At 41.4% G+C, this 27,298-nt stretch overlaps 1 protein-coding gene across 1 annotated transcript; it reads right to left on the bottom strand.

Moving 5' to 3' along the window:
• Window positions 1-22,903: 22,903 nt before the first annotated feature.
• Window positions 22,904-24,336, bottom strand: LOC126335708 (putative gustatory receptor 2a). The gene is made up of 2 exons (XM_049999165.1): window positions 24,292-24,336; window positions 22,904-23,590 (listed from the first exon to the last, which is right to left on the bottom strand). The coding sequence occupies exons 1-2, from the start codon at window positions 24,334-24,336 to the stop codon at window positions 22,904-22,906; spliced, it is 732 nt and encodes a 243-aa protein (XP_049855122.1).
• Window positions 24,337-27,298: the final 2,962 nt, after the last annotated feature.

Raw genomic sequence — 27,298 nt, forward strand, 5'->3', positions numbered from 1 at the left:
GTTCCTAGGAGGAAGTTATTGTCTGTTCTACGAGATTATGGAATAGGAGGCAAACTTTTGCAAGCAATTAAAGGTCTTTACATGGATAGTCAGGCAGCAGTTAAAGTTGACGGTAAGTCGAGTTCATGGTTCAGAGTAGTTTCAGGGGTAAGACAAGGCTGCAACCTGCCTCCACTGTTGTTCATATTATTTATGGATCATGTGTTGAAAACAATAAACTGGCTGGGTGATATTAAGATATGTGAACACAAAATAAGCAGTCTCGCATATGCGGATGACTTAGTTGTGATGGCAGATTCGATTGAAAGGTTACAAAGTAATATTTCAGAGCTAGATCAGAAATGTAAGGACTATGGTATGAAGATTAGCATCTCCAAAATGAAAGTAATGTCAGTGGGAAAGAGTGCCAAATAGGAGGAACAAAGTTATAACAGGTGGACGGTTTCAAGTACTTAGGATGCATATTCTCACAGGATGGCAACATAGTGAAAGAACTGGAAGCGAGGTGTAGCAAAGCTAATGCAGTGAGCGCTCAGGTACGATCTACTCTCTTCTGCAAGAAGGAAGTCAGTACCAAGACTAAGTTATCTGTGCACCGTTCAGTCTTTCGACCAACTTTGTTGTATGGGAGCGAAAGCTGGGTGGATTCAGGTTACCTTATCAACAAGGTTGAGGTTGCGGATATGAAAGTAGCTAGGATGATTGCAGGTACTAGTAGATGGGAACAATGGATGAACTCTACAGATGTAGCAGTCTGGGCGAACAGGCTTAGATGGTGGGGACATGTTACACGCATGGGAGAAGCAAGGTTACCCAAGAGACTCATGGGTTCAGCAGTAGAGGGTAGGAGGAGTCGGGGCAGACCAAGGAGAAGGTACCTGGATTCGGTTAAGAATGATTTTGAAGTAATATGTTTAACATCAGAAGAGGCACCAATGTTAGCACTGAATATGGGATCATGGACAAATTTTATAAGGGGGCTATGCTCCAGGCTGAATGCTGAAAGGCATAATCAGTCTTAAATGATGATGATGATGATGATGATGATGATGATGAAACTTATGCTGCGAAAAGTTGTTTCTCGTCTAACAAGAGAGTGGAAAGGAACTGTATCTCTCTTTATTATACATAACAAAATTATTTAGATAAAACAAACATATATAACACGGGCCACAAAAGACGCTTCACAAATAAAAAAGAAGGGAAACACGTGTAAGACAATACTAATAGCCTTTGATTTAGTTTCATTAGATGAACTATATTTCCAGGAATACAGAAGCAACTAAGGACTGACGAAAAGCTGAAATTATTCATTCTCCGATTACTCAACTGACAACTACATCAGGTTTGTGTCGATTGATAGTAATGATTATACGGTCAATTTAAAGTAAGTTTTTATTTTGTTTAGAGAGAATCTAATAACACAGTCTATAACTGCTCTAAAATAGGCCATTTTATGATTGCATGGGTGGTACAAACCCTGAATAATCATGTCTGTAGTAGTGGCTTGACGAAAGATAATTAAAACTTGTGCACCTCCAAATATTCGAAAGACGGAGTTAAAAAAAATTAATGCTCTCATTAGGACACTTTTGCCATTCAAATTGACAAAATATTTAAAACACAAATCTGTTATCCACTCAATCAAGATCAACATATCATCAAATATCATCGACAATATAAAACAAAGGTTCACACTAGAATAGAATATTAACTTCATTAAGATATCTACAAGAATCATAGCTTTAGTATTCCCTCACAAAGTCTAATTATTGTATGGGTGTTGGATGTTCATTAGAACTGCGGTAATCATCAAAAGTAGCTTAGAAGGAATCAGCCTACTATTTTCCATAGTATATGTAGCTATTCCAGTCATTGTATGAGATAGCTTTGTTGTATCTCATCTGCTTGATGATTTTTCTCATTATTTTTCATGAGTGTTACGTAACGTTTCAAATGGCTGCTCAGTGTCAGCGTTACGGTATGTGGCAGTGAATAAAATTGGGGACGTTCGTCAGACCTTCGCGATCTTTTGTATTCTTGAAAAGGGTCAATGAGGAATGTACAATACGCTACTGCTTTCTCCCTGCAGCAATTTCTTAAAGTGTTTACTCAGTACATTGTGTTTGTCAGCGCCGACAAATCAATATTCAGTCGTTTCTATTTGCAGCCTCATACTGTCTTAATGTACTGAGCCGATAAGTTCGTAATTCTGTGAGAGGCAACAAAGGACTTAGATGATCAGTTGATTCGAATGAATAGTGTCTGAAAAAGACGTTATAAGTTTGTCTTTAAGTAGAAGTCTTTTATTGTGCTGAACTAAAACACTGTACAAATGCTGATCTGAAGCCTTAACTTTGTCAACTCAACCTTCACATTATTTTACAGTACTGATAACAGTAATGATAAAAGTACAGGTTTTGTTTCCACAAGAATAATTTTTTAACAACGTAAAGTGAATTTTACTTCTTATAGCAGAATATTCCATCCTAGCTATATTAATGTATTGTTTGAATTGCTTTTAGACGTAAATTGCCGCATAATAGCCGTATATGTTATCCTAAATATTCTCCGTTTGTTATCAGAGAAGGAACAAGTGATATTTATTTTAAGATAAGAATGTTTTCTTCAAATCTGTTGTAGATGGCAGTGATTTGTCCAAATTTTTGCTAATTAAGCTGTATGCATAACCAAAAATTAGACGTACTCATACGTACGGTTTTCTTCAGCTTCATTAAAAAAATCCAATATTACTCCGAACTGTACTTTTATGTCTGTTGTTTTTCTATGTAGACTCAAGCCCATTTTCTTTCTAATTTTACAAGATATACCGAACTGTGTTGTTCCATCAAGTAATAGTCTTATGGTTTGAACGCGAAGTCATCAACATGATCTTCAGTTCTTAAATTGTGCATCGATGGGAAAACGCTGGCACCTACATGAGGCTTGAGAATTCGTTGTTTCAGTGACAAAGAAGGCAATAATAATTCTTGTACTTCTGTGTCCATGAGATTGACAAAAAGTTACCGACAAACCACTCAAAGGCACTACGTTGAGTTTATGCTTATCCATTACGGATATTTTAGAATCGTGACTGTATATTAAATGTAAATAAGTTATACACTACTTCAACCAGTCACTTTTTTTCAATAATAATGCTTTATTACATGAACCAGTTTTCGAACCCTTTCAGGTTATCTTCAGATGATTGCGGGAGGATCCGGGAAGTTACATCATTACTAGTAGTAGCATAGTGCTGGGTGCTGGTTCTATGGCAGAAAGATGGGTCACACTTTAATGTATCGCCATGACTATAGCTTATCTGTCGATATGGATGTAAATTTAGTTTTTACTTACTGCGACAGTATGAAAAAAGCCGCTTATACTGTCGCAGTAAGAAAAAACTAAATTTACATCCATATCGACAGATAAGCTATAGTCATGGCGATACATTAAAGTGTGACCCATCTTTCTGCCATAGAACCAGCACCCAGCATTATGCGACTACCAGTAATGATGTAACTTCCCGGATCCTCCCGAAATCATCTGAAGATGAACCTGAAATGGTTCGAAAACCGGTTCATGTAATAAAGCATTATTATTGAAAAAAAAAGTGACTGGTTGCAGTTGTGTATAAGGCATTTACTACGTTGAGTGTCTCGGAAGAAGTTACCCCTGCCAAAAAGCTTGGTCGACGTTTATGACATTTATGGAGATGCTCGAGAAGATATAGAGTTCTTTTTCTTACCCAGTTCCAAATGAATAATCATATTCTTGCACAGATATAGGCCTGTGTGTGCCACATTTGCTTCAACATCACACTTCACTTAAGGATGATGGGTCAGTTTAATTTGTTTCTTAGCAGTAGTTGGTTATGTTACGGTAATGACATCTAGACAAATAGCTCTAATATTTATGGGTAGAATCTTCTTTTCGATATTGCTCATAAACTTGTGAACAATTTGCGTGAGGATGTCCGAAGAGATTTCGGAGGATATTTCGTGACGTCATTTGATCACTATAGAATGCTTAGGAGTGCATTGGATCTGTTGATAGATTACTGCTGGGGAATGCCTAGATGTTTCCACTCCTGTGCAGCTGGTTTCTGTGTAGTAGATGCTTACGTGTTAGTAAATTTTGTTTTCTGGATACCTACAAATCGGCGGCTCTAAATATTAGAGTTAGTACATACTTGAGATCTTTTCTGCTATATTTCTTGCGTCTTCCCTGAGTAATTTGATAAGATGGTTTAGGAGTATTGTCATACATTGTACGTACGGTTTTTTCAACCCCAAATCCCTACTGATATTTGGGGTGCTTGTGTTAAGAAATAATAATTTGAAGAAGCTGAATCTCTAGACGCAGGGATGGCGGTTTTCCCTGAAACAACCAGTTTTCGGTTACATAGTTTTCTTCTTTTTCCACCCCAGTTTAACCTGACTGCCAAAACCGCTCAAAACAACCGATTTCTGAAATAACCGATTTTCTGTTTTTTATTTCCGTTATTTCCTGTATTAGACGTAGAAATCGAACAAAGATTTAAAAATTTTATGTCTCTCTGTTACAAGATACACAAAATCAAAATATTAAATTAAATAGGTAAATAAACGAAAATTAGACCGTCCAACGATCGCTGCTTTTCTCGAAAGGTGTTAAGTTGTTAAATACTACAAAACCTCGCTACTCTGGTCAAAAATCATGTTGTAATTGGGGATCATAGCACTATTTGGGTATACGAATAGTCAGTGTTCAAGGGTGAAAACTGAGGTTTAAGAACTCTTATTTTTTGCGTTAATTTGTCCGTTTTGAAGGACCATAAGTTTATAAAGGCATATTATGTAGGCGCAAGCAACACATCAGCTACTTACTATTTTTATTGCATACTATGAGTGACTTGTTCTTAAGTTTTTAGTTTATTAGTGTTACCCTAATTTCCTTCCTCTTTTTTTTATTTCATAGAAATGGTAGACAAATTTTTAATCTTTTAAAGTAAATGAAGCCCTGTACTTCGTTGCTACGTAACCCTTTAAAAATATTCTCAGACTAGGATTGGTCTCATTCCACAATACAACGGATGTCTGGCGGTGACAGAGAAAAAAACTGCCATGTAGACAAGGTGGGGACAGGTCTCCCACATTACACGTATACGCGTACCTTAAACCACAATACACTTCAGCAATGCTTTACCAATTGTTATGTTACGTGTCTGTTGCTCGTTTCTGTCGATATCGTCATTTAAAAAGCACTCATCGCTTTTGCCGTTTTCTATAATAACGCAAGGTTTCAAACCAACGCAAATTTTGCGAATAAAAGTTACTCTTTTTTTTAAGAAATGGTTTATTTAAAAACAAAAAAATTAGCACTGATGCTATGAATAATGGAATATTTTGACTTTTTTCACTCGGTTACCAGTAAAAAATTAAAGGCACCTCTTACAATTGAGACTAAACAAATACCGAAAGATACAGATTATTTGGAACTAAAATACCGGCATCGGTTTTAATCGGTCGATTATTCCGGTCGCTACTCTAGAGATGCCACGCCACCACGATAATTATCTGCCTTGCATAATTTTCAGGTTGGGGCAGAACTGCAGCTACCCGATTGCGCTTGGACAATACATACGGGTTATTAGCGAATGTACCAAGTAAAATGGGGAGGCAGAAAGACCTAAGCCACGGTCGACTGAACTGAATTTACGGAGGTTTATTCATCATTGAGTGATTTTCACCTCAGCCACCGCCACCAATAAATTATGGAATGTGACGCAGATGCCTTTTAGAACTCGGATATGTATCACTGTGTTTGAGTTTTCACCGGGTCGTTGCTTAAGAGCTAGGGCTGATTGATCTGTCATTAAACTTCTGTTAAAAAAAAAAAACAACTGAAGAAACAGAGTTAAAAATTTTATCGTTTTGTCGATGTAGATATCGTTAGCGACGGAGCGAAAGATTATTTGAATTTGCAAAAAAAATTTCTCGTGGTCATATTTTTGGAACCGCTTCGGAAATAACTTTTTAAGTCAGATCCACGGAATAACTGAATCAAGATGGCCGAATGAGGATTTAAACTCATCTCCCCGAAACCAAATCAACGTGTCATCTACTGCACCAACCCGCGTTCTTCGTGGAATGTATTCTCCATGTGATGCAGAACACCTGGCATGTAGCACCTGCCAGTGCAGTTTGTTCGCCATCTTTGTCACACTCTCCTCTGAGTAAACGATGCAGTGTCAAACTGTGTCGGTAAATGTTGGATCTTTTCTATCTTCCATTAATGCAAGCTGGTAAGGGTCGCGGACTGTTGATCAATACTCTAGTATCGTCGAGCAAGTGTTCTATAAGCCATTTCTTTAGTAGGATGAACTGCAATTCGTATTAACTAAACGAAACACTTTTTTGTGCTTTGTTTAACAAACTTAATTATTATTGTACAAAAACAATAAAGTCTGGGAAAGAAGATAGGTTTTTATCTCGTTTAATTAATGCAGTACACAGTGTTTTACCAAGAAACCACAACTGAATCAATTAAAACTACTAGAATTACATTCCTCCCAGATTTTTCCTGCGTATCTTAGTCTGGCATCTGCGTTTACTACAATTTGCTTTATGTAGTCATTACAATTTAGGTTGCGTCGAATGGTTACTCGCAGGTAATTTCCAGTGAGTTAGTTACTGTTGCCAGTGACTTGTCCCACGTAGTATAATCGTGCAGTAGTGGACTCCATCGCCTATTTAAGGGCAAATACGTTACATTTGCTTGCGTTCACGATCATCTGCAAGTCCTTGCACCAATTGTTAGTCCTCTGCAGGTCTTCCTGCTTTTCGCTACAGCCTGATTGACGTCAGCGATGTAGGCCTATAGTTATGTGCATCTATTCTAGGACCGTCTTGAAAATTGAAATGACCTGCTCTTTTTTCTAGTCTCTAAGTTCCCTTCGTTGCTCCATCGACCGACGATAAAGTTCTCCAGATGCCTGTTCACTGTTAAGTGATTGTAATTAATTTTCTGTTTCGCGATCACTTATCTCAGTGTCTTCCATTTCGAAGTTCGTGTGATAGTTGAAAGGAAGAACCGAATAACTGGCTCTCTCTCCTCGTCTTCAGTCTTCCTGTCAATGAGCGAATGAATAAATGATATTGATCAGCTTACAGGCTTTGCGTATGACTAAAACGTCTTAGCATTCTTCTGGTCAGGTCACTGGCAAAATTTTACTATCTCAATAAAAGCCCGCCCGGTTGGCTGTGCGGTCTAACGCACGGCTTTCCGGGCGGGAAGGAACGCATGGTCCCCGGCACGAATCCGCCCGGCGGATTTGTGTGGAGTTCCGGTGAGCCAGCCAGTCTGTGGATGGTTTTTAGGCGGTTTTCCATTTGCCTCGGCAAATGAGGGCTGGTTCCCCTAATTCCGCTTCAGCTACACTATGTCGGCGATTGCTGCGCAAACAAGTTCACCACGTACGCGTACACCACCATTACTCTACCACGCAAACATAGGGGTTTCCACTCGTCCTGTGTGAGACGTTCCCTGGGGGGGGGTCCACCGGGGGCCGAACCGCACAACCACTCTGGGTTCGGTGTGGGGCGGCAGAGAGGTGAAGTGGACTGCGGTAGTTGTCGTGGAGTTGTGGACCACTGCGGCTGCGGCGGGGGCGGAGCCTCTCCGTCGTTTCTAGGTCCCCGGTTAACATAACATCTCAATAAAAACACCTCTCATTGTTTTCCTTAGACTCATTTCCGCTTTGTTTAGCTTTTGCTTGTCAGTCAGGCTTTGACTTCGCTTAAATCCATGATGAAGCTCTCTTTGCGTCTGTAGAAACTTTTTAACACAGCCATTCAACCAGGTTGATTTTTCCCATCCCTTAAAACCTTGCTCTGTACATAAATTGTCATCTGTGGCCGAGCTGTTCTAGGCGCTTCGGTCCGGAACCGCGCTGTTGCTACGGTCGCAGGTTCGAATCCTGCCTCGGGCATGGATGTGTGTGATGTCCTTAGGTTAGTTAAGTTTAAGCAGTTCTAAGTCTAGCGGACTGATGACCTCAGATGTTAAGTCCCATAGTGCTTAGAGCCATTTGAACTATTTGTACATAATTCTCTGAGGCATGTTGAAGAGTACTTTCGAGTTTTATCAATTTCTGCTTGACATCTTCATCCTCAGAACTGAATATTTGTTGTTGGCTCCTCACAAATTCTGTAATTTGTACCCTGCCACTCTTGCTAAGAAAAACTGATTTTCTACCTTTCTTAACTTTCCTGGCAGTAACCGTAGTCACCGATGCTATTGCGGCCTTATGATTACTGCTGCCATCCTCTGAGTTATGCGACAGGAAAAGTTTGGGTCTGTCTGCTGCTGGGAGACCTAAGACGTTAGTCACTCAAGTTGGTTTTCGAACTGTATGGGCCACTCCGTAGTGGCACCACTGCAGGGGGTGGTGCGTACGTGGTGACGCCATAGGTGATGGGGAGCCTGTGGAAACGCCGTGGACATTTTAACAATATAACTTTATTACATCTTCAGTTTTACATGAGGCGCCGGGCGGTGTGGCCGTGCGGTTCTAGGCGCTTCAGTTTGGAACCGCGTGACTGCTACTGTCTCAGGTTCGAATGCTGCCTCGGGCATGGATGTGTGTGCTGTCTTTAGGTTAGTTAGGTTTAAGTAGTTCTAAGTTCTAGGGGACTGATGACGTCAGCAGTTAAGTCCCATAGTGCTCAGAGCCATTTGAACCATTGTGAAGGTTCAGCCACGGCCAGATGCGACAGCGGCTCTTCATTTCGGAGCGTCATGCCAGGTGGTGGCACCGCTGCTCTTCGCTCTGTGGTTGTGGAGGCAGCTGTGCGCCGGTTCGACCTGCGCCCCACGGATGGATGGCAGACGGCGGCTGTCGTTGTGACAGAGTCTCTCCCTAGGCCTCAGCGTCGGCACCAACGGGCATGGACAGCAGCAGGTCGGCGGAGCTGTGGTACCAATTACCGTGAAGGACCCAGTGCAGCGTAGCCTGGTCTCGAACCAGGGGCTGCTGCTCGTGATGTCCAGTAGCTCTAGCATCATGGTGCGACTACTAAGCGATGACCAAGACCCCGAATCTAATGACATCCTGTCCTCAAAATCAGCCTGGTTTATACTCCGGGGAAGGAGTAGAAGGCAGGATAATGGGAGAATATGAGCTTGGTACTAGGAATGAGAGAGGGCAGTCTGATTCTTGCTCGATGCATGTGAGCAACCCATAGTCGCTTGCCTTTTATGCATTCTTTTTTACAAATTTTGTGACTAAAGCTTTATCGCTTGATTTTTAGTTTAATACGTGACATGCCAATTTGAGAGTTTTATTTCTGATGAAGGCACCCATGGGCCAAAAGACTCCTTCTCTGCGATCGAGGGCTGATATTGTTGTTAATTTTACTTTGTAAACCAGGCAGTCATGTTCAAACCTTTAAGAGAGAAGAGAGACTGAGTTCTGGAATTTCACCTAGAAATAGCGAATACTCTCTTCAACAATCACAAGAGGAGGAGGTCTACCTGGAAAAGGCTGGGAGTTGTGGGAAGATTTCAGTTAGATTACATTATGGTCAGACAGAGATTCCGCAATCAGATACTGGATTGTAAGACATATCCAGCAGCAGATACAGGCTCAGAGTACATTTTACTGGTGATGAAGAGAAGGCTGAAGTTTAAGAGAGTACTTGGGAAAAGTCAATACGCAATGAAGTGGGATACAGAAGTTCTAAGGAAAGAAGAGATACACTTGCAGTTTTCTAAGGCTATAGATACTGCAATAAGGAATAACTCAGCAGGCGGTCCAGTTGAAGAGGAATATAAATCTCTAAAAAAGAACGGAGTGCTCGGATTAAAACGCGTGTAAGACAGGGTTATGCTCTCTCACCCCTACTGTTCAATCTATACATCGAAACAGCAGTGAAGGAAACAAAAGAAACGATCAAGATTGGAATTAAAATTTAAGGCGAGATAATGAGTGACTGAAAATTAGTATGGAGGCCTCCGCAGAGTAATAAGATTCGTTGAGACATTACTATCCTCAGTGACACTGAAGAAGAATTACAGAATATGCTGAATTGAATGAACAATCTAAATGAGCACACAAAACCGATTGAGAGCAAATCGGAGGAAGACGAAAGTAATGAGAAGTAGTGGAAATGAAAACAGCGAGAAACTTAACATCAGAACTGATGGTCAGGAAGCAAATGACGTTAAGGAATTCTTCTACCTAGACAGCAAAATAACCAATGACACACGGAGCAAAAGTAGACTAGCAACTAGTGTCAAAAATATTCCTTAATTTGAGGAAAAAATTTCAGAGAATGTTGGAGCATGGCATTGTATGGTAGTGAAACATGGACTGTGGGGAAACCAGAACTGAAGAAATTAGAAGCATTTGAGATTTAGTGATACATTGAATGTTGAAAATTAGACGAACTGATAAGGAGTAAGAAAGTTCTGCGCAGGTTCGGAGAGGAAAAGAATATGTAGAAAGCACTGTGAAGAAGAAGGGACAGGATGATAGGACGTTTATTAAGACATCAGGGAATAACTTCCTTGGTACTAGAGGGAGTTGTAGAGGGAAAAAGCTGTAGAGGAAGTCAGAGATTGGAATATATTCGTAAACAATTGAGGAAATAGTTTGCAAATGCTACTCTGAGATGAAGTGGTAGCACAGGAATTCGTGGCTGGCCGCATCAAACCAGTCACAGGACTAATGACTTAAGAAAAACTGTTTGTTTCTCTAAAACCTGGTGTCTAATCACGTCGACCATAATGAAAAGAGACTCGCTGGAGTTTGGTGGCAATGACCTGCTGACTACTCGTACTTTGCTGTGCAGGGAAATTTACTGCTGCACTCAGCTATCCTCGCTTCGCAACTCACTTGCGCCTGTGTTATTACGCTCCACATGTCAACAGTACGTGGCTGATGACCAGTCCTGCAACCGAATTACTCCGCGGATGCCTCCATGCCAATTTCAGTCACTTACACTAAATTTTTAATACTTTTACCTAAAATATTGAGTAGTGCCACTACCTTACCTGTATCCACAGAGAAGACCCTGTCTCTCAGGTCTTACTCCGACCCATTACTCTACTTTGATTACAACTATACTCTTTATTTGTACGTTTACTCCAACTTTTCTTTTCCTAACTGATACATAATTACTATGTTAAATAAGTGGATCTGTCTGTCGTCTATTGCCATGGGAATCCAGGCTACCGGAGCTTGTATTACTCCTGGAGCGGGTTTGCTTCCGGTACTTCACCTCAAATATAAAAAAAAATTGGCAGAACAAAATCAAAATCACCATAATGCACTTAAAGTCACTGTCACTTGACGTCTCCTATTCCGATAGTGGTCCACATGTTGTAACATTTGTTCCGCCATTATATTCATTACTGGACTGCTGTCAATTGGCTTAACGAGTGGTCCAGACCTGGCCCCCAAGTATCGGTAGAAAGCTAAGATTCTGTTGGGATAAGATTTCTTGTGGCTGGTCTGGCCAACACAGATGTGGCTGTGTCACATTAAATAGAATAACTCTAGTCATAATCGCTGGTAAATAAAATGTAAGTCCAGCTATATCACATCTAGTCCTATTAATCAGCAGTCTGCTGCCTCGCATGTCCAAACATTTTACCCCGGTGAGTTTGCCTTGCTCATATCAGCTAGCGACCACCACCGTGCCATTGTAGATTGAATAATGTTTCGGTTCAGTCACCTGGTCTGGGCATAGTTATTCTCCCATTTTTCTTCCAAATAGTTACAGGGTGCATGCATTCCCTCGTAAGTTGGGCATGTGGTGACCACCCCATTCTGACAGTCCTGGAGCTCACCCACGCTCATTTCCACTTGTCGGCCCCATCTTCAGCTAGAAGCAACACCCCTTCTTTCTTACATGCATAAATTTCCCAACTGCCACTACCTACACCGGATAAACGTGCACTGTGTACCACCTAAATACGGCATTTTTCCTAGATACTGGTACTTTTACTGATACATACAGTCGCGCACTATCTGTTACTACACCCAATGCTGCACTGTGTTAGTAAAATGGTATGTTCTGATTACTCGGTTCCACTAATACTTGTAATTCCAATGGCAGCTCTCCTTGCACCATCCTCAACCCCTTCAGAAATTGTTCGGGTGACAGCAAGACAGGACTTAACTGACCATGCTAGACTGCCTCCTGCATTTCCGTGTTTCTTTCCTGGCCTGTGGATTACTTCATACTCAAACTCACTGAGTTTCAATGCCTATCTCGTTAAGCTACTAGAATGGTCCTTCAATCCTAGTAACCAATTTAAAGCTGCGTGGCCCGATATCACCTTAATCCACCTCCTGTACAAATAACATCAAAAGTATGGTATTCTATTTATCAGATTAAGCATCTGTCTTTCTGTTGTAGAGTAATTTCTTTCTGCGGTATTCAGTTGCCTTGCTGTAAAGGCAACAGGATGTTCTTGACCATCGACCTCTTGGCTAAAAGCGCAGCCAAAGCTGTAGTTTGACATACCGCATAACAATATAAATTCTTTCTGTAAGTCTGGAAACACCAAAACTGGACTGGCGTCAACACCTTCTTTAACCCGTCAGATTCCTTCCACCACACAAACTCAACCCCTTTCTTCAACAATCGTGTAAGCGGTCTTGCAATATTCGAAAATTCCTTCACGAATCTCCTATAATAATTCATGAGACCGAGGAAAGATTTTAACTCCCTAGTGGTTTGTAGTACTGGAAAATCTTGCAGTGCTTGCACCAACCTCAGATGAGTCGTTACACCATCCTTAACTATGACACGGCATAAATAGTTAACTTCCCCCAGCGCAACGTGAAATTTTTAGCGTTGAGCGTGAGACGTGCCGTGCGTAGTCTGCTGAGTACATTTTTTAGACGTTGCCCATGTTCCTGCATATCCTCTGAATAGACGATTCTGTCATCAAGATATCCTAGGCGCTGGTGTGGTTTCAGTTCTGTCAGTATTTGCCTGGGTTATCTACGGTCTCCGTAATATTAGGAATAGGACATGCATCCGAAGAAATCTTGCTATTCAGATAGCGATAATCACAACAAAACCGACACGTCTGCGAACAGTCCATATAGTTCTTCGGTACGAATGCAGTTCCCGCCCCCCCCCCCCCCCCACGCACTATTACTTTCGTCTATTATTCCGTTAGCTAATTGTTGATCTATGAACTCTTCTAAAACTGGTTGCAACGGCCGTGGCATTCTATATGGTCTTCTGTATGGTGCTTCATCTCCTGCTGGAATCCTGTGATGTGTTACTGGCGTCGCAGGCAACAGCCCTTTCGAAAAGAAAAACAGATCCTGGAATTGTTCCAACAGGTTCTCCAACTGTGCTCTTTCTATTCCTTTCAGACATCTCCTCTTCTCACGAAATACAGTCTTAGAAGCATACACATTCTGTGTGGCAATCTTCCTCATCAAGAATCTCTAGTATAGCTAGTAACGTTCCCTTCAACAACTTTACATCTTCAGCGCCAGAATTATACACATTGACGGCTCCCACTTTTCCTCTGTCCCTTTCCTGTACACGTACCACGGAACAACACGCTGTATCTAATACTTCACTACCCTCCAATGCTATAGTTACACGTATCACACCTACTGGTGAGTTTGGTCCCACATTCACCCGTAGTGACTGTCCGGTGCGTTTCAACAGCCCGTCATTTGAATCAAGCCTTAACACTATTGTTCACAGTTTAACTGAACAATCTTTTTTACTAAACGCTCCTCGCCGCAGATTAACATTGACAACAGGTTCCCCTGGTCGGAATGTCTTCCCACTCAGTTTTATCATACACCGTCGAAGGTGAGTTATGGCATGGCATTGATGCAGAAAATCTAACCCTAGGATCATTCTGTACACTCCCTTAAATGAGACACCACTTCTAAACACTGCCTAAACTTGGTTGTCCCAAACGAAAAATGTCACCACTACTGACACCATTGGTCGTATATCAGTATCCCCTATCCCAAGTAAGTCATACCGTAGTGATTCCACTGTCTCTTATCCACTAATTCTCTCGAGGCTGCTGACACGTATGCTCCTGTGTCCAAAAATACTTTACACTATCTTCCATCCACAACACCAATTATGGGAATTTCGCCTCTGCATTGGTTCTGACTGAACTTATTCCTACCGGAAACTTCTGTCGGCGGCCCTGCGGCTCCCTTCTAAGTTTAACGGACCCATCCTATTACCTGAACTATATCTACCATTATCCCTATAAACTCGTCGTTGTCCAACACATCCTCTGCTGCCACTTACTCCAAATTGTTGGCGACCCCTGTTACTCCAGTTGTGCTGTAGGTTCTGTAATTAGTGACTTTATCTTTGTATATGTCCTGTTCGACCGCAATTAAAATGCTTAGTATTCGATGTAAATACGTTTGTCCGCTGACTTACCCTTGTCGACCTATCGATTTCTTCGTATTACAAAGCTAACCTAACCCCCCTTACACTGCCCCGTGTGCACTCTCCTAGACATTTACGGTGTCAAAGACCTTAGAAAAACATCGAGTGCTCGTTGCGCGGCCTCTTTCAGCACACGTTTATTTACCTGATCGATTAACAGGTAACGTTTATTTTTCTAAGTCTACTACTGCCTCATTATGTCTCGTGGATACCATCCAGAATTGTTAGCGAAAAAACTGTGCATTATGTTTCCTGTATCGTTGTCCCAACCCCTGTCTCAACTGGTCAAAAGTTTCTGCAGTTCACATTGCTTCTGTGGACATTATGAATAATTTTGCTTCTTCTGACAAACGTAACTTTGAGCTCTGCAACAACTACTTATCTGACTAACCTTTATGTCAGCTGACGACTTAAGATCCTCTGTATATTCCATCACATGCATACCAGGAACCAGATTTGCCACAGTCGGATTCACTCCTACAGTTTGCGACTTCAACATTTCTGTCTCGCGGTTCTTTCCTGCTAATTCACTAAAAATAACCACAAAAATCCGCTCTCAGTTGAGCCACCTGATCTACTAATGACTGTACTGCTTCTTTATTGGTGAACCTAGTGTCTCTGATTTTGCCTGTGCGTCCATTATCCATGATAAAAATTACACTGCAACAAAACAATACGCACAGAATAGTTAGTCCGAAAGTGTACTACTAAGTTACTTCTTCTCTCTAATCATGAACCACCTGGACTTTCTACATTACCTAACAGTGTGCCCGAAATGGTTAAAGTAAAGCATTTCCGCTACTGATTCCGCACAAGGCACAGAATGCCCGAATAAATCCCACTATGTGCAACATACTGGTACTAACCATTCATCTTTATCATAACTCCTAATCTCCGATAGATCCACAGGTTCCTCCGGTTTCGTAGATGTTATGTTCGTGAAGTCACGCTTCCTGAACTTTGACCCCACGATTGCCACTACACAAGGGCAAAATAATCTCACTCACCCCAATGACAATAATGCAGGTTGTGGCTCAAATGACGTGTTGCAATGGTGGCACACCCTCCACTGTTGATTGCTGCGATGTGAGCCCTTCTGACACCACTCTGTATGGACCTCTGTGTAGCGACATCTATGTAGAGGGTGGGGCGTGTGTGGTGTTGGCGTATACGATGGGGAACCAGAGGAAACGCTGTGGACAATTGAGATTATAACTTCACTGTATGTTCAACTCTACACGAGGCAGGCACGCCTCTCCTTGAGAGCTCTGGACGGTGCAGCTGCCGTCGGCCGCAAGAACGGTGCTCCTCGATTGCTCGGCGATGCTGCGCCAGGACTCAGCCCCGGCGAAGATGACAACGCAACGGCCAGTTACGACTGTGGCGCATCCTGGCGGAGACACGCCAGGCAGCGGCCTCATTGCTCTTCGCTCCGTAATGACTGAGCCGGCTGTGCGCGGGTCTCGACTCGCAAAGTGAACCATTTATGAAGCGTTCTGGCACTACAGCTCCTGAAGTTGGTTGTCTACGAAAGCAGATTATCCAGTTTGACCCAACTTAAAAATGGTTCAAATGGCTCCGAGCACTATGGGACTCAACTGCTGTGGTCATCAGTCCCCTAGAACTTAGAACTACTTAAACCGAACTAACCTAAGGACATCACACACATCCATGCCCGAGGCAGGATTCGAACCTGCAACGGTAGCAGTCGCACGGTTCCGGACTGCGCGCCTAGAACCGCGAGACCACCGCGGCCGGCGCCCCAACTTACTTAGGTCATATACAGAAGGAGTAAAAGGAGTATTTTTGCTGTTGAGAAACAGTGTTGTTTAAGACTGATGTCAAGCATTCATTTACTCATCACATTTGTATCGATATCGTACCCCAGTGACACGAAACGTAACATTTCAACCTCATCTTGCCAGCTGAATGTTCTGAGCGTGAAAACTTCTTTTTTTTGGCATATGTTTTTACTGCAGTTCCCGATAGACTAACTCACCTGTTCCACTATTAGTACGCCAAGACAACAGATGTGAAAAGTATTTCATTTAAATTACTCTTCTCGTAACCATCTTGTAATAAGTCAGTGCAATGCATACTAACACTGATAAGGACCTCGCGAATAACGCAAAAGTCAGTACCCATTATATCAGGCTGCCCACCTTAATTCGAGTTTGCTTTAAGTCCTTTTTATAGCGCGTAGCAGGCTATGGTTAACGTAAACTAATGCCACATTAAAAAGATTGAAATTTTGCTTACTTAACTGCAGTTGTATTTGGTTATTATTTTGGATAATTTACGGCTCCTGACAGCTTAACTTAGTCTAGAGAAAGCAAATTTACTTTTGCCAGAAGCTAAGAAATCCAGTACGGTATTTTGTGCTTCTGGTTTGGCATAGTACTGTGCGAATGTTGACTGTTGGCTGAACTTCAATGGGTAAATGTTACATAAATCTCCATAAACATTCCCAATGATTAATATTATTTACTTTCATTTTTTCACTGTATTTATGCTAAGCGGAGAATCTAACATTCCAGAAGGTTATAAGAAAGTAATACGACGTAGAAAAGGATTGTTACTCACCCCCTGCTTCACAAGAAATTTTAATTTACTGAAGCGAAAAACATAGCATCCGAACAAATCACTGCCCTTGTATAGTTCCTACAGACAAAAAGTTAACAAGATCCAAGCAAGTATCTTCCAGATAAAATGCAACCACTTCCAAGAAACTTCTTAAACATCTATAAATACTGTTTCTGATCCTTTCTGACTCTCTACAGCAGTCACGTTACCAGATTCATGTATCAAAGAACACCACCGTATGCGACATTCCATTCTCTTTAATTTCATGCCCTACAATAAATGGGAGCAATTTCGTCATACAAGTAGCCTCCTCTCAAAGTCCACTGATGCAATACGGCCATATCAACAGTCGAAATCATCGAACGCTAACCTGTGATTCATGAGCTAAATTATTACAGCGTTCTTGTGTTGCAAAATTAGTTTAAGAAACTTTCATAATGTTTTTCATTACCAAAATTAGCCTAACATTGTTTCAGAGAGAAAATTTATTGACTTGATACCTTTATTCATTTTTCGTTTTATTTTACAGAAAAGAGATTGCGATTGTAGTTAGTGATCAACATTAAATGCGAACATTTTAGGTTAGGCTTTACCAAGATTATTATCGATAACAACTGTAACACAGGTTTACCGCTAGCAGTGAAGATTAATTTTATTTCATGATTCACAAGTTTACACGTTCGTCATAATGAGTATTTGTGTGGATTACTATGATGTGTGTGTACTTTGAGTACGACTTAGGTGTAACTTGCGGCACTGAGTAGTAACAAAACACTGTTTTGGTACATGGCTCAAAGTTCGTGGAGATCTTAGATGGAAAGTATGAACATATATATAAAAGTGAAATACCTCCAGTGGCCCCAGGCTCGTTTTTCTGTCGCGATTACATCACATTCAATATCAAACAGACTTTGTAAACACTTAAATAAGCAAAACTAGTGTCTAGAAACTAGTAATTACGAAGAACAAGTGAAATACTAATGGTGCCAGCACTCACAGTAACAAAACATTAATTTAGTACTAGTCTCTAAGTTTAGTTGAGGTTTTTGATTTCAAAGATGATTAGAAATTCAAATATCTTCAGCAGTCACAGATACTTTTTCTATTGTATTTACACGACAAATACTTTGTATACATTTAAGTAAGCAAAGATGGCATATTAGAAAAAGTGTTACGTAAAAGAACACATAAAATAATTGTGTTACCAACAGTTAAATGATTTTATATCACTTTTACTTGTTTTTAATATATTGCACACATACATTAAGAATCTAAAAATGAGCATAAAAATGAACACACATAAGAAATGCTATTTATGATAGTGACAATGACTTAGATTCAACTATGAAAGTTCAAAATTATTTTTCAACTGTTTTAAGAAACGGGTATGCAAAGCTGTTGACCAGAATGCAGCAGTTGTACATCTTAGCTTGAGAGACAGGTAGGTGGCCCAGACACGGCTTAAGTCGATCTGATACATGTCATTAACGAACTGTTCTGTTTATTCTCTCTGAGCACGAACTCACTTTCCAGATTTCTCCTTGGTTACGTTCACAGTTCATTCAATGGACAGATTGAATAACACCTAGAAGAGCCTATAATGCTGTTTCTCTCCCTTCTCATACGCTGCTTGCCTTTCATGTCCTATTCTTCTAAGTGTGTCCATAACCTGTACTCGTACATCCATTATGTATATTCATGCATAGGGGAGACGTTTTACTTGAAAGTCGTTTGCCCAGTGTCGACTGACAAATACGGTATTGCAGTACATGCAACTCTGGCACTGCAATGTTATATTTATCAGCCGACATCGAGCAAGATGTTTTCAAGTAAATTGTGTCCTCTGTTCGGGGATATACGTAATGGATCTTCCAGTACAGTTTATGGACAGATGGTCGACGGCATATGGAAGTTTGGGCCTGGTCCTGGGACTTGCTCGGAGAGCCTAATGGTAAGGCGCTCGCTAGCGAAAAGCGGTAAATTCGTCATTCCATCGTGCAACTAATGGTTTGTTTATGTTCGCAACTGCGAATGCATGCAAGTCCGAAGTGACGTTACATCGTAATTCGGAATAACACAGCAATCCTCTATCGTATCGCCTTGACAAAATGCTCTCAAATTGATATTCAAGTATTTCCACGCGTGTCGGATAAAGAAAGGTAGAATAAAAGATAGGTATCGTGAGTGCCCTATGTTACTTTCTCTTTTCAGGTGGGTATCGCATCGCACCATGCCTTAAGGAGGTGCACGTGTAGCTTATCACAATCTTTCGGACTTTCAGAAAGGTCGCATCATTGGGATGAGGGACATGAGACCATCACAACAGACATCGGACAGCTACAGTGTAGTGACTGTACACGGAGTGTAGAATGTGACAGACAGGTGACACGGGTATAGTGTTACTGACTGTAGAATGAGTGGTGACGAAGTGGGCTCAAGACAGCAGTGTGCCAAAAAGAGTAGACACGGGACCTTCCAGATGGAACACAGGACGAAAGCATCGTAGGATTTTTCGGCTCGGTGTGAAGAAAGGACAAACGAATCAGTTGATATCCGGGCAAAGATTACAGACGTAATGACACCTTTTGCTGGAAGCTGGATTGAGATCAATAGTTGCCATGCATCGTTTACCGCTGACGCCATACCACAGACGACAGAGACTTGACCTAGAGAGAGAGTCAACACTAAGTGGCATTTTACTGTGTTCATAATTGAAACTCGTGTTTATGGCAACCAACACCACACAAACGTGTCCGAAGACGACCTGGTGAAAGGTCAAGGGAAGCAGCGATTCTCGGGGTGTTTTGCTCGTCAAGTAGTGTGTGGAGTTATTGGCTACGACAACATGATTGATTTCGTAATTGTTGCGGGGAGGCTGAGTGCTCTCCTGTACGCAGTAAGGACCATAAATCCTGTTCTCATAGCCTTTATGACTGTCGCAAAAAGCACCCTATTCCAGCAAGATAATGGAAGACCCTATATTACATTTTACATTATAGACATCTTGAGAAAAGTGCGGTTCCTTAAGTGACCTGCCTGGTCCCCTGGTTCATCACCCAGACAGGGAGGAGGCAACAAGAATACACAAACTTTCACACCAGCGTCCTTCCAGTAATCTTCGTAAGCTCACACAGCATGTGTTACATAGATAGCAACAAATTCCTCACAAAGAAAATACTGCAAGTACCAAACCCCATTTCCCAGAAACTTAGATCTGAAGAAGAGGGGTCAAAATAAGCGAACATGTGTCTCGGCTTATCGCCAGATACTCGTCCGTTTCTTAAATAACGACGCTCAAAGTTTTCTAAATATTTTCGAGGTACTGTATGTGTATTTTGTCACTCGATATCCATCGACGAAATGCTGACTTAATGGTTAGCATCGCAACTTTTTTAATCTTGCGCCCCGTGTTCGAAATCGTATTATTACTTTAAGTTTTTTCATTTATATACCCACGCCTGTAAAAGATTACTAATGGTTTCTAGTGCATATTAATATAATGCTGTCCTTATGTGTCTACTACTTGTATGTCTGATGAATGAATTAAAAAACAAAAAAAGAGAGAATTTTTCGCGTTGTTTCCAGAGAAATTTCTGTTGCGCATCTTGATTAATAATCAACTGCAAGCGCCCGTTTTTGTTAAAGTCATCCGTTATGCGTGGTTTGCAGCGCTATTATTGCCAACGCTTGAAATCTTCAACAATGTTAACGACGTTTCTTTTCCGAGTGAGATTCGTACGAAGTAATGTCACTATGGCAAATCTGCCTTTGTGTGAAGCTCGTGGTGTTCGGAATTTCTATGTTTCGAATGTTTCTGCGATCGGTATCATCCAAGGAAATGCATCTAATCTCCCTGAACAGTAAACAAATGGATAAAATATAATAATTAACATAAGAATGACTATGATAATGAAATATCAGAATATGACAATTTAATAAAGATTTTAACCTCTCAACATACAATACACTCACATATTACATACTAAATGTGTCACGCTTACTGTGAAATCCAGTTACAATTTTACAATTCACATAACGAGCTTGTATCCCCTGATTTGATAAGAAACCTTAGTGTAGTAACTTTTTATGGAAAGGGGTAAATAAATGAAAACAATAAAAACAAAATAAAATAAACGAAAACAATATTCTGGTTTCGAACACAGAGGGCAAAATTAAAAAACCCTGACACCAGGCACTCAGCCATCACTTTGCGCCGTAAAATCCTCGAAAGTTCCTCGAAAACTTTGACCGCCGTTGCTTTTGTAGAACAATCCATTATTTTGAATCTTCTTCAACTAAGCGAATTTCCTAAGAACCTGGTGATGCTGTATTCTACTCGTCAGTATGACTTTCAGAAGCTATTTGTTCCAGCGGAAGGAGTGTTGACAGCGATGGTGGACATCAGTTTCAATTGGACTGAAGGTTCAATATTTCGATATCTGTTGTGTTATGATCATTTCGACAAAGTTTGATAAATATCGGAATGGTACCTTATGGTGTAACACATTCCTTTCGCTCCAGTATAGACTAAACGGTTTCCTACACGCTGTAAAGAAGCATAACTCTAATTGCTGAGCTGCAATACCCGTTGCTACACAAATAACTAAATGCCAACGCGTAGGAGGGGCTACCCAAAAGAAACTGTGCTTATTTATTCACATTTTAGCACAAGCTTCCAGTCCTCTTCAGAGTACTCGCCTCTTGCACTAATACGCTTCTCTAATCTTTTATTCCACTTTTCAAAACATTGTTGAAATTCTTCTTTTGTGAAGCTTCATAGCGTGTCCATCCTTTTTTTCTTCACCTCGGCACCATCAGCAAAACGCTTTCCTTTCACGGCTGTTTTCGTTTTAGGTTCAAATGGTTCAAATGGCTCTGAACACTTTGGGACTTAACATCAGAGGTCATAAGTCCCATAGAACTTAGAACTACTTAAACCTAACTAACCTAAGGACTTCACAAACATCCATGCCCGAGGCAGGATTCGAACCTGCGACGGTAGCGGTCACGCGGTTCAGACTGAAGCGCCTAAAACCGCTCGGTCACACCGGCCGGCCTCGTTCTAGGATACAAAAAGAGTGCACAGGGCAAGGTCGGGTGAGTATGGGAGCTTTTTGGTCAAGAATTCTCGGACAGGTAGGGCTATGTGAGGAGAGCCATTGCCATGACGGCAAAACCAGCCATCCAACTGCAACGGATTAGGCCAATTCCTATTTTTGAAAAAAAAGTTTGGATTATTTCGGGACCCATCTTTCAAAGCGCAACGTGCTTCCACGCGACCTTGTTTTTGTTAAGCTGTAAGTTGTCGTAGCATGAATTTGGCAGCCACCCTTTACATTCTGAAATCTTCCATCACAATTCATTACACTGATCTCCAAGTCACTCTCAACATCTCAATAGTTTATTCGATGGTCTGTTGTCGATCTTCGCTGATGATCACATGAATATTTTCAACATTTTCCTGTGTTCGGTTCATGGAAGGACCAGCAGAGCGAGGTCTGTCATCAACTGACATTTCACCATTTTTGAAACGGGAAATCCACACAAACACTTGAGATTTCTGCATATACCGGTTTAAATATTTCAAGAGCTTCTGTTCCACTTTTCCTGGGCAAAAAGCAGAATTTCACTTCAGCATGCTTTTCACGAAAATTAGCCATTGGAAATACGAGAATCACACGAAACAATTGTCACTGTAAACTCTGCCGAAACTAGCCCCGACCTTCTCCAGCGACGGCATTCGACTTCCTGCCTCTGGAATCTCCTGTCTATGCTCTTCCAACGAAAAAACTCGGTACTACAAGAGCTCTGCCCATCAGGAAATTAGTTTTGTTTCTTTTTGGATATTCCACCAGAAATGAAAGCTTGCCTTTAAATAGTTAATTGAGAGAAAGCTGAGCTAGTAAGACTAAATATGTGATGGTGACACAGAGAGCGGTCACAAGCAGACGGCGGTCGATGGTGAGGAAACCGGCAGCCTTGAACGATAGCGGGCGAGAGGTCAGCACTTGCGTCAGCAGCGGCTCCATCCCCGCGCTGAGAAAGGGGCGCCCCTGCAGCGTGGCGACCCTCACCACCAGGTCGCGCGTGCGCTCTGCCTCGTCCACCGTCGCCGAGCAGGAGAGCACCACAGCCACCAGGTTCAGGATGTGTGACGTCAGCCACGTTGCTGCCGACGCCTTGGAATTGTTGACCACGGTGGCGTTGCTCTTCTCTGGCGCCACCCACATCACCAGGAACTGGTATGCGCCGTATATGAGAGCGGAGAATGCTGTCGTTACGTGAAGGACCAAGGTGACGCCGAAGTGGCGCTGGAAAAGTTCTGCTGCCCGCTGGAGAACTGCGTGTGCGTGGTGCAGCCGGTCCACCCCGAGCTGGGATACCAGATCCGGTTGTCGAACGTAGCCCAGGAGGATGCGCGAAAAGTGCTTGTTGCAGTGATGAGTGGCAGACGTAAGGATACTGTCGTTGAGTACAAGAAACCTCGTGCGCAGTTCCAGTACAAGTGTGGTGATGTGCAGCAGCACGAGGTATTCCAGGCTTCTGAATACTACAGACAGTATCAGCTGTAATACGCGTGTATTCTCAGGGTACCGGCGCAAGTAGACAGGAGCCAAAGCGAATTCTGCCGCTATTAGAACAATGGAAACACAGCACAAAAATGAACAGACGAGTTTTTCTCTTTTCTGATTTTTGTACTGTACACGTCCATCAAAGTATTCGAGAGCTTCTAGAAACAATCTTATGTCTCTCAACGTAAAGACTGTACTACATGCAAATGGCCAGAGAACTTTTGAATAGTTGACTAGTCTCATTGCGACATCTGCGAAAACAGTGATTTGCGGCAGTTCCTGGTAAAATCTCAGCATTGCATACATGTCCACGACTACTGTGGTAACTGCTAACAGAAAACATATATTGGACTTTGATTTCAGGATTTTAAATATCACTGATAACTCTTCTTTAGACAGTCGTTGGGAGGGCAGCAGCCCTACCATCTCTAAGACTGTGCGTAGCGGTTTTATTACAACATAGAAGTCGTTAGTATGCATTTTATTAAAAGTTGTACCTTGCAAATCAGCTAAATGAGGAATTTACTTTCTATCTGTTTTGTTTAATTGTTGTACGGAAAACAGACATCCCTTTAGACACTGTAAAGCAAAGCTAAGCGTGCATTGTGCGCTTCTGAGCAAAACCTGACCACGAATGTCAGTCTGTTATTTGCTCTTGCACTAGTATGAAGGAGCGACAAGCGTTAGGCACTCACCTTAATTGACTTCTTCCTGAAGCCACTTTGTTGACTCTTTCGCATTAGGAATATTGTGTCTGCCAACACTGACTTTACATACTATCTTGTTTCTATATCACAGTGGTATTAAAATGAAGATAGCTTGTTACTTAATTTCCTCTAAGAATTCAAAAGCAGCCTATGATATGGTATACTCATTTCAAAGTACACCCGATTTCGCTGTCGGAATAGCCAATTTGCGATCGACTTAGAGTTAGCAAATGTGAATACTTGTAATCATTGTGGTGGAAACATATATCTCGAACAGTAACTCAATAAAATTGCTTTCCTATATGGTCATATTTCGTCGAAAAATAATTAAAGACTATTTAAGGGAAGATGCCCCCTCTCGATAACTAACGATGTTCTCGAAGACTGGGCACATAATCTCATACATGTTTGCCGCAAGGTGAGAACAAACCAGTTGCACAAAATCAGCTTCTAAAACAGGAATTCAAATTTTGAGTCTGACTATTATCTTTTCTTTAACGAGGCAAAGCACATATTGATGGTCAGTAAAGAAATAAGATGGAAGGTGAAAGAAAATTCAGAAATAGTACTGTGGACCCTTTTCAAAAATTAAAAAGAGGCCCAGCTGCAGTCACAAAACGAATATGAATCAGATAAACAAACAGGAAATTACATGATCGTGGTCAGTATAGCAAAAAGAAACCGAAGCAAACCAGAAAGATGTCGCTAGAAATTTTGAAAAATTTTTACTACCCACTGGATAGTGAAAAGACTAGGACAACATTTACATTCTTTTCATAAATTAGGCGGGGCGTGCAATTAATTTACAGTCTTTATGTTTGACCATCGTATTTGTTTCTAAACACAAACTGGTTTCTTTGAGCTATTTTCCTGTCTAAATTCTTCTTCCATAATTAACTTCTGTTTCAGTTTATTATTTATAACCGCTAACTGTAGTCGATATCTGATTGACCTTTCCCTCTAGATTTCTACTCGTTCGTACGAACTCTACTTAAGAAGACTGTTTGTTTTGAATCTCTTTTATTCTTTAAGACCTTAATGGCACGTATTTAAGGGGTACAGCCATAGATAATAATTACTGTGTAAATTTGTGTTATTATATTGGGCAACACTACATTCAGATATCTTTGCCGTAATGCGCATACACAGAAAAAAAAGATATCAGAAAAGTTTTCGTAAACCACTTTTCTTTGATATTATAACCGTTAAGTTCCACTTGTCCTGCAACGATGCAATAGCAGTCTTAAGTATGAATCGACATTAATCCATTCAGACAGACTTACTGAGAATTGCGTTTCGTGCTTTCTCCTGGAGAGAAAGTTGTAATTTCTGTGGGGAAGAGTAGAAATCAAAAAATCTGTCTTAAAAACAGCAACAAATGCAGCTGCAGGAAACCAGGAAAAATTAAGTTGATGTAGAGATTGCACGGCGACCTACACCGCCTGACAGCAAAAGTGAAGCACACAAAAGACATGGTCAGATGCCACTGTCACTTAATTGTCACACACACTACCGGCTGGTATAAAGGGTGAATCACCTTAAACTTTCACCGCAGTTACTGCTGAAATGGAAAGTGCTATTGATGTGTGGTTTTCACAGAGTGGACTGGTATTGTTAGCCAACCACCAGATTGTAGTAATACTTAATGTATTTTTTGTGTAAACATACTGTTTTAAATGGGGCAATGCCTACTGGTATCGACAAACTAAAAGTAGTGTCCGTTTCCTGATTCAGGTGTGACTCTCTTTATTGGCTCAAAAATGAGGCGTTTCACCCGGGTAGGGTATCATCAGGTTATTTTGTGCGATATGGGTCATCAGTAGAGCAGGACGACGCTCATAAACTGTAACATGGCCCTGGAACAAAGTGCCAGTGGCCAATACGCCTTCATCTTACCAGTGGCAAACGCGCCGTTTTTGAGCCAATAAAGAGCATTGTGCAACCTAGGACTGTCTTTAATATAAATCACAAAATAAGTTTGGTGTACCACCGCGCAACAATGGATTGGAATAAATTTTACATATTGGTGTTGTTCATGTTTAACATTGTTATGAGGCCTCATACAGTATATAACAGGCACGAAGAGCGTCAGATTTTGATTCATCATTGTGGAACACTCCGATATGACATGTAGTCGTAGAGACAGCGTTATCAGCACCTGACAGGTTTTGAAGGTGGCCTGATTGTGGATTTCCATTTGGTCCGCTGGACGAATTGTGCAGTTTCCAGATTTGTGGTGCATTTCAGTGTAACGGTGGCCCAATGCTGGGCTGTACCGGAACGTGAGGGCATGCACACGCGACTGTATCTGACCACCACAAAGGAGGCTCTCCGTACTTTGCGCCAAGTACATGGTAACATCTTTTCATCTGCATCTCCCGTTTGAGAACAAATAATAGACTCCCTGTAACATACTGTATAGTCCTACACCATAGATCGGAGAATAACAGCAGTGGGACTAGTGAATTACCGTGTCAGGCGTATGCTGCTGATAACACCACAACAGAAACGGCTGCTTTTCGAATGGTGCCTTGAGACGGGAAGCATGGGCTCCTGGTGGATGGCATCGGGTTGCCTTCAGCGTTGAAAGGCAATACTGCGGATAACCGCTGTCGATGAGTATTGCGACGACCTGGGAGGCGTCTCATTCTTTCAATGTTTTGGAGATGTATTTATCACGCAGAAGAGCTCGAAAATCACCGCTGTGTGTAGGTTAAACAATACAATTTACAAGGCAACCTTTCGCGTCGCAAATCTCCAGTGTCTGCAGATCTCCGTTAAATGTGACTTTGAGTATTGTTCTGAAGTTTAATTATTTTTGTTGCATTGTTTCAGTGACCATAGATAATGAAAATGCTTGACACGTAAGTGTATATACACTACTGGCCATTAAAATTGCTACACCACGAAGATGACGTGCTACAGACGCGAAATTTAACCGACAGGAAGAAGATGCTGTGATATGCAAATGATTAGCTTTTCAGAGCATTCACAC

Source organism: Schistocerca gregaria, chromosome 2 (genome assembly GCF_023897955.1).
Source record: "Schistocerca gregaria isolate iqSchGreg1 chromosome 2, iqSchGreg1.2, whole genome shotgun sequence".
NCBI classification, from domain to species: domain Eukaryota; kingdom Metazoa; phylum Arthropoda; class Insecta; order Orthoptera; family Acrididae; genus Schistocerca; species Schistocerca gregaria.

Bases quoted from the DNA above. Each gene is read 5' to 3' on its own strand.
- LOC126335708 (XM_049999165.1), bottom strand. From the start codon at position 24,336: ATGCGAAAGAGTCAACAAAGTGGCTTCAGGAAGAAGTCAATTAAG. The intron at 23,591-24,291 runs GTGAGTGCCTAA...CGCGTATTACAG, and splicing joins TCAGGAAGAAGTCAATTAAG to CTGATACTGTCTGTAGTATT.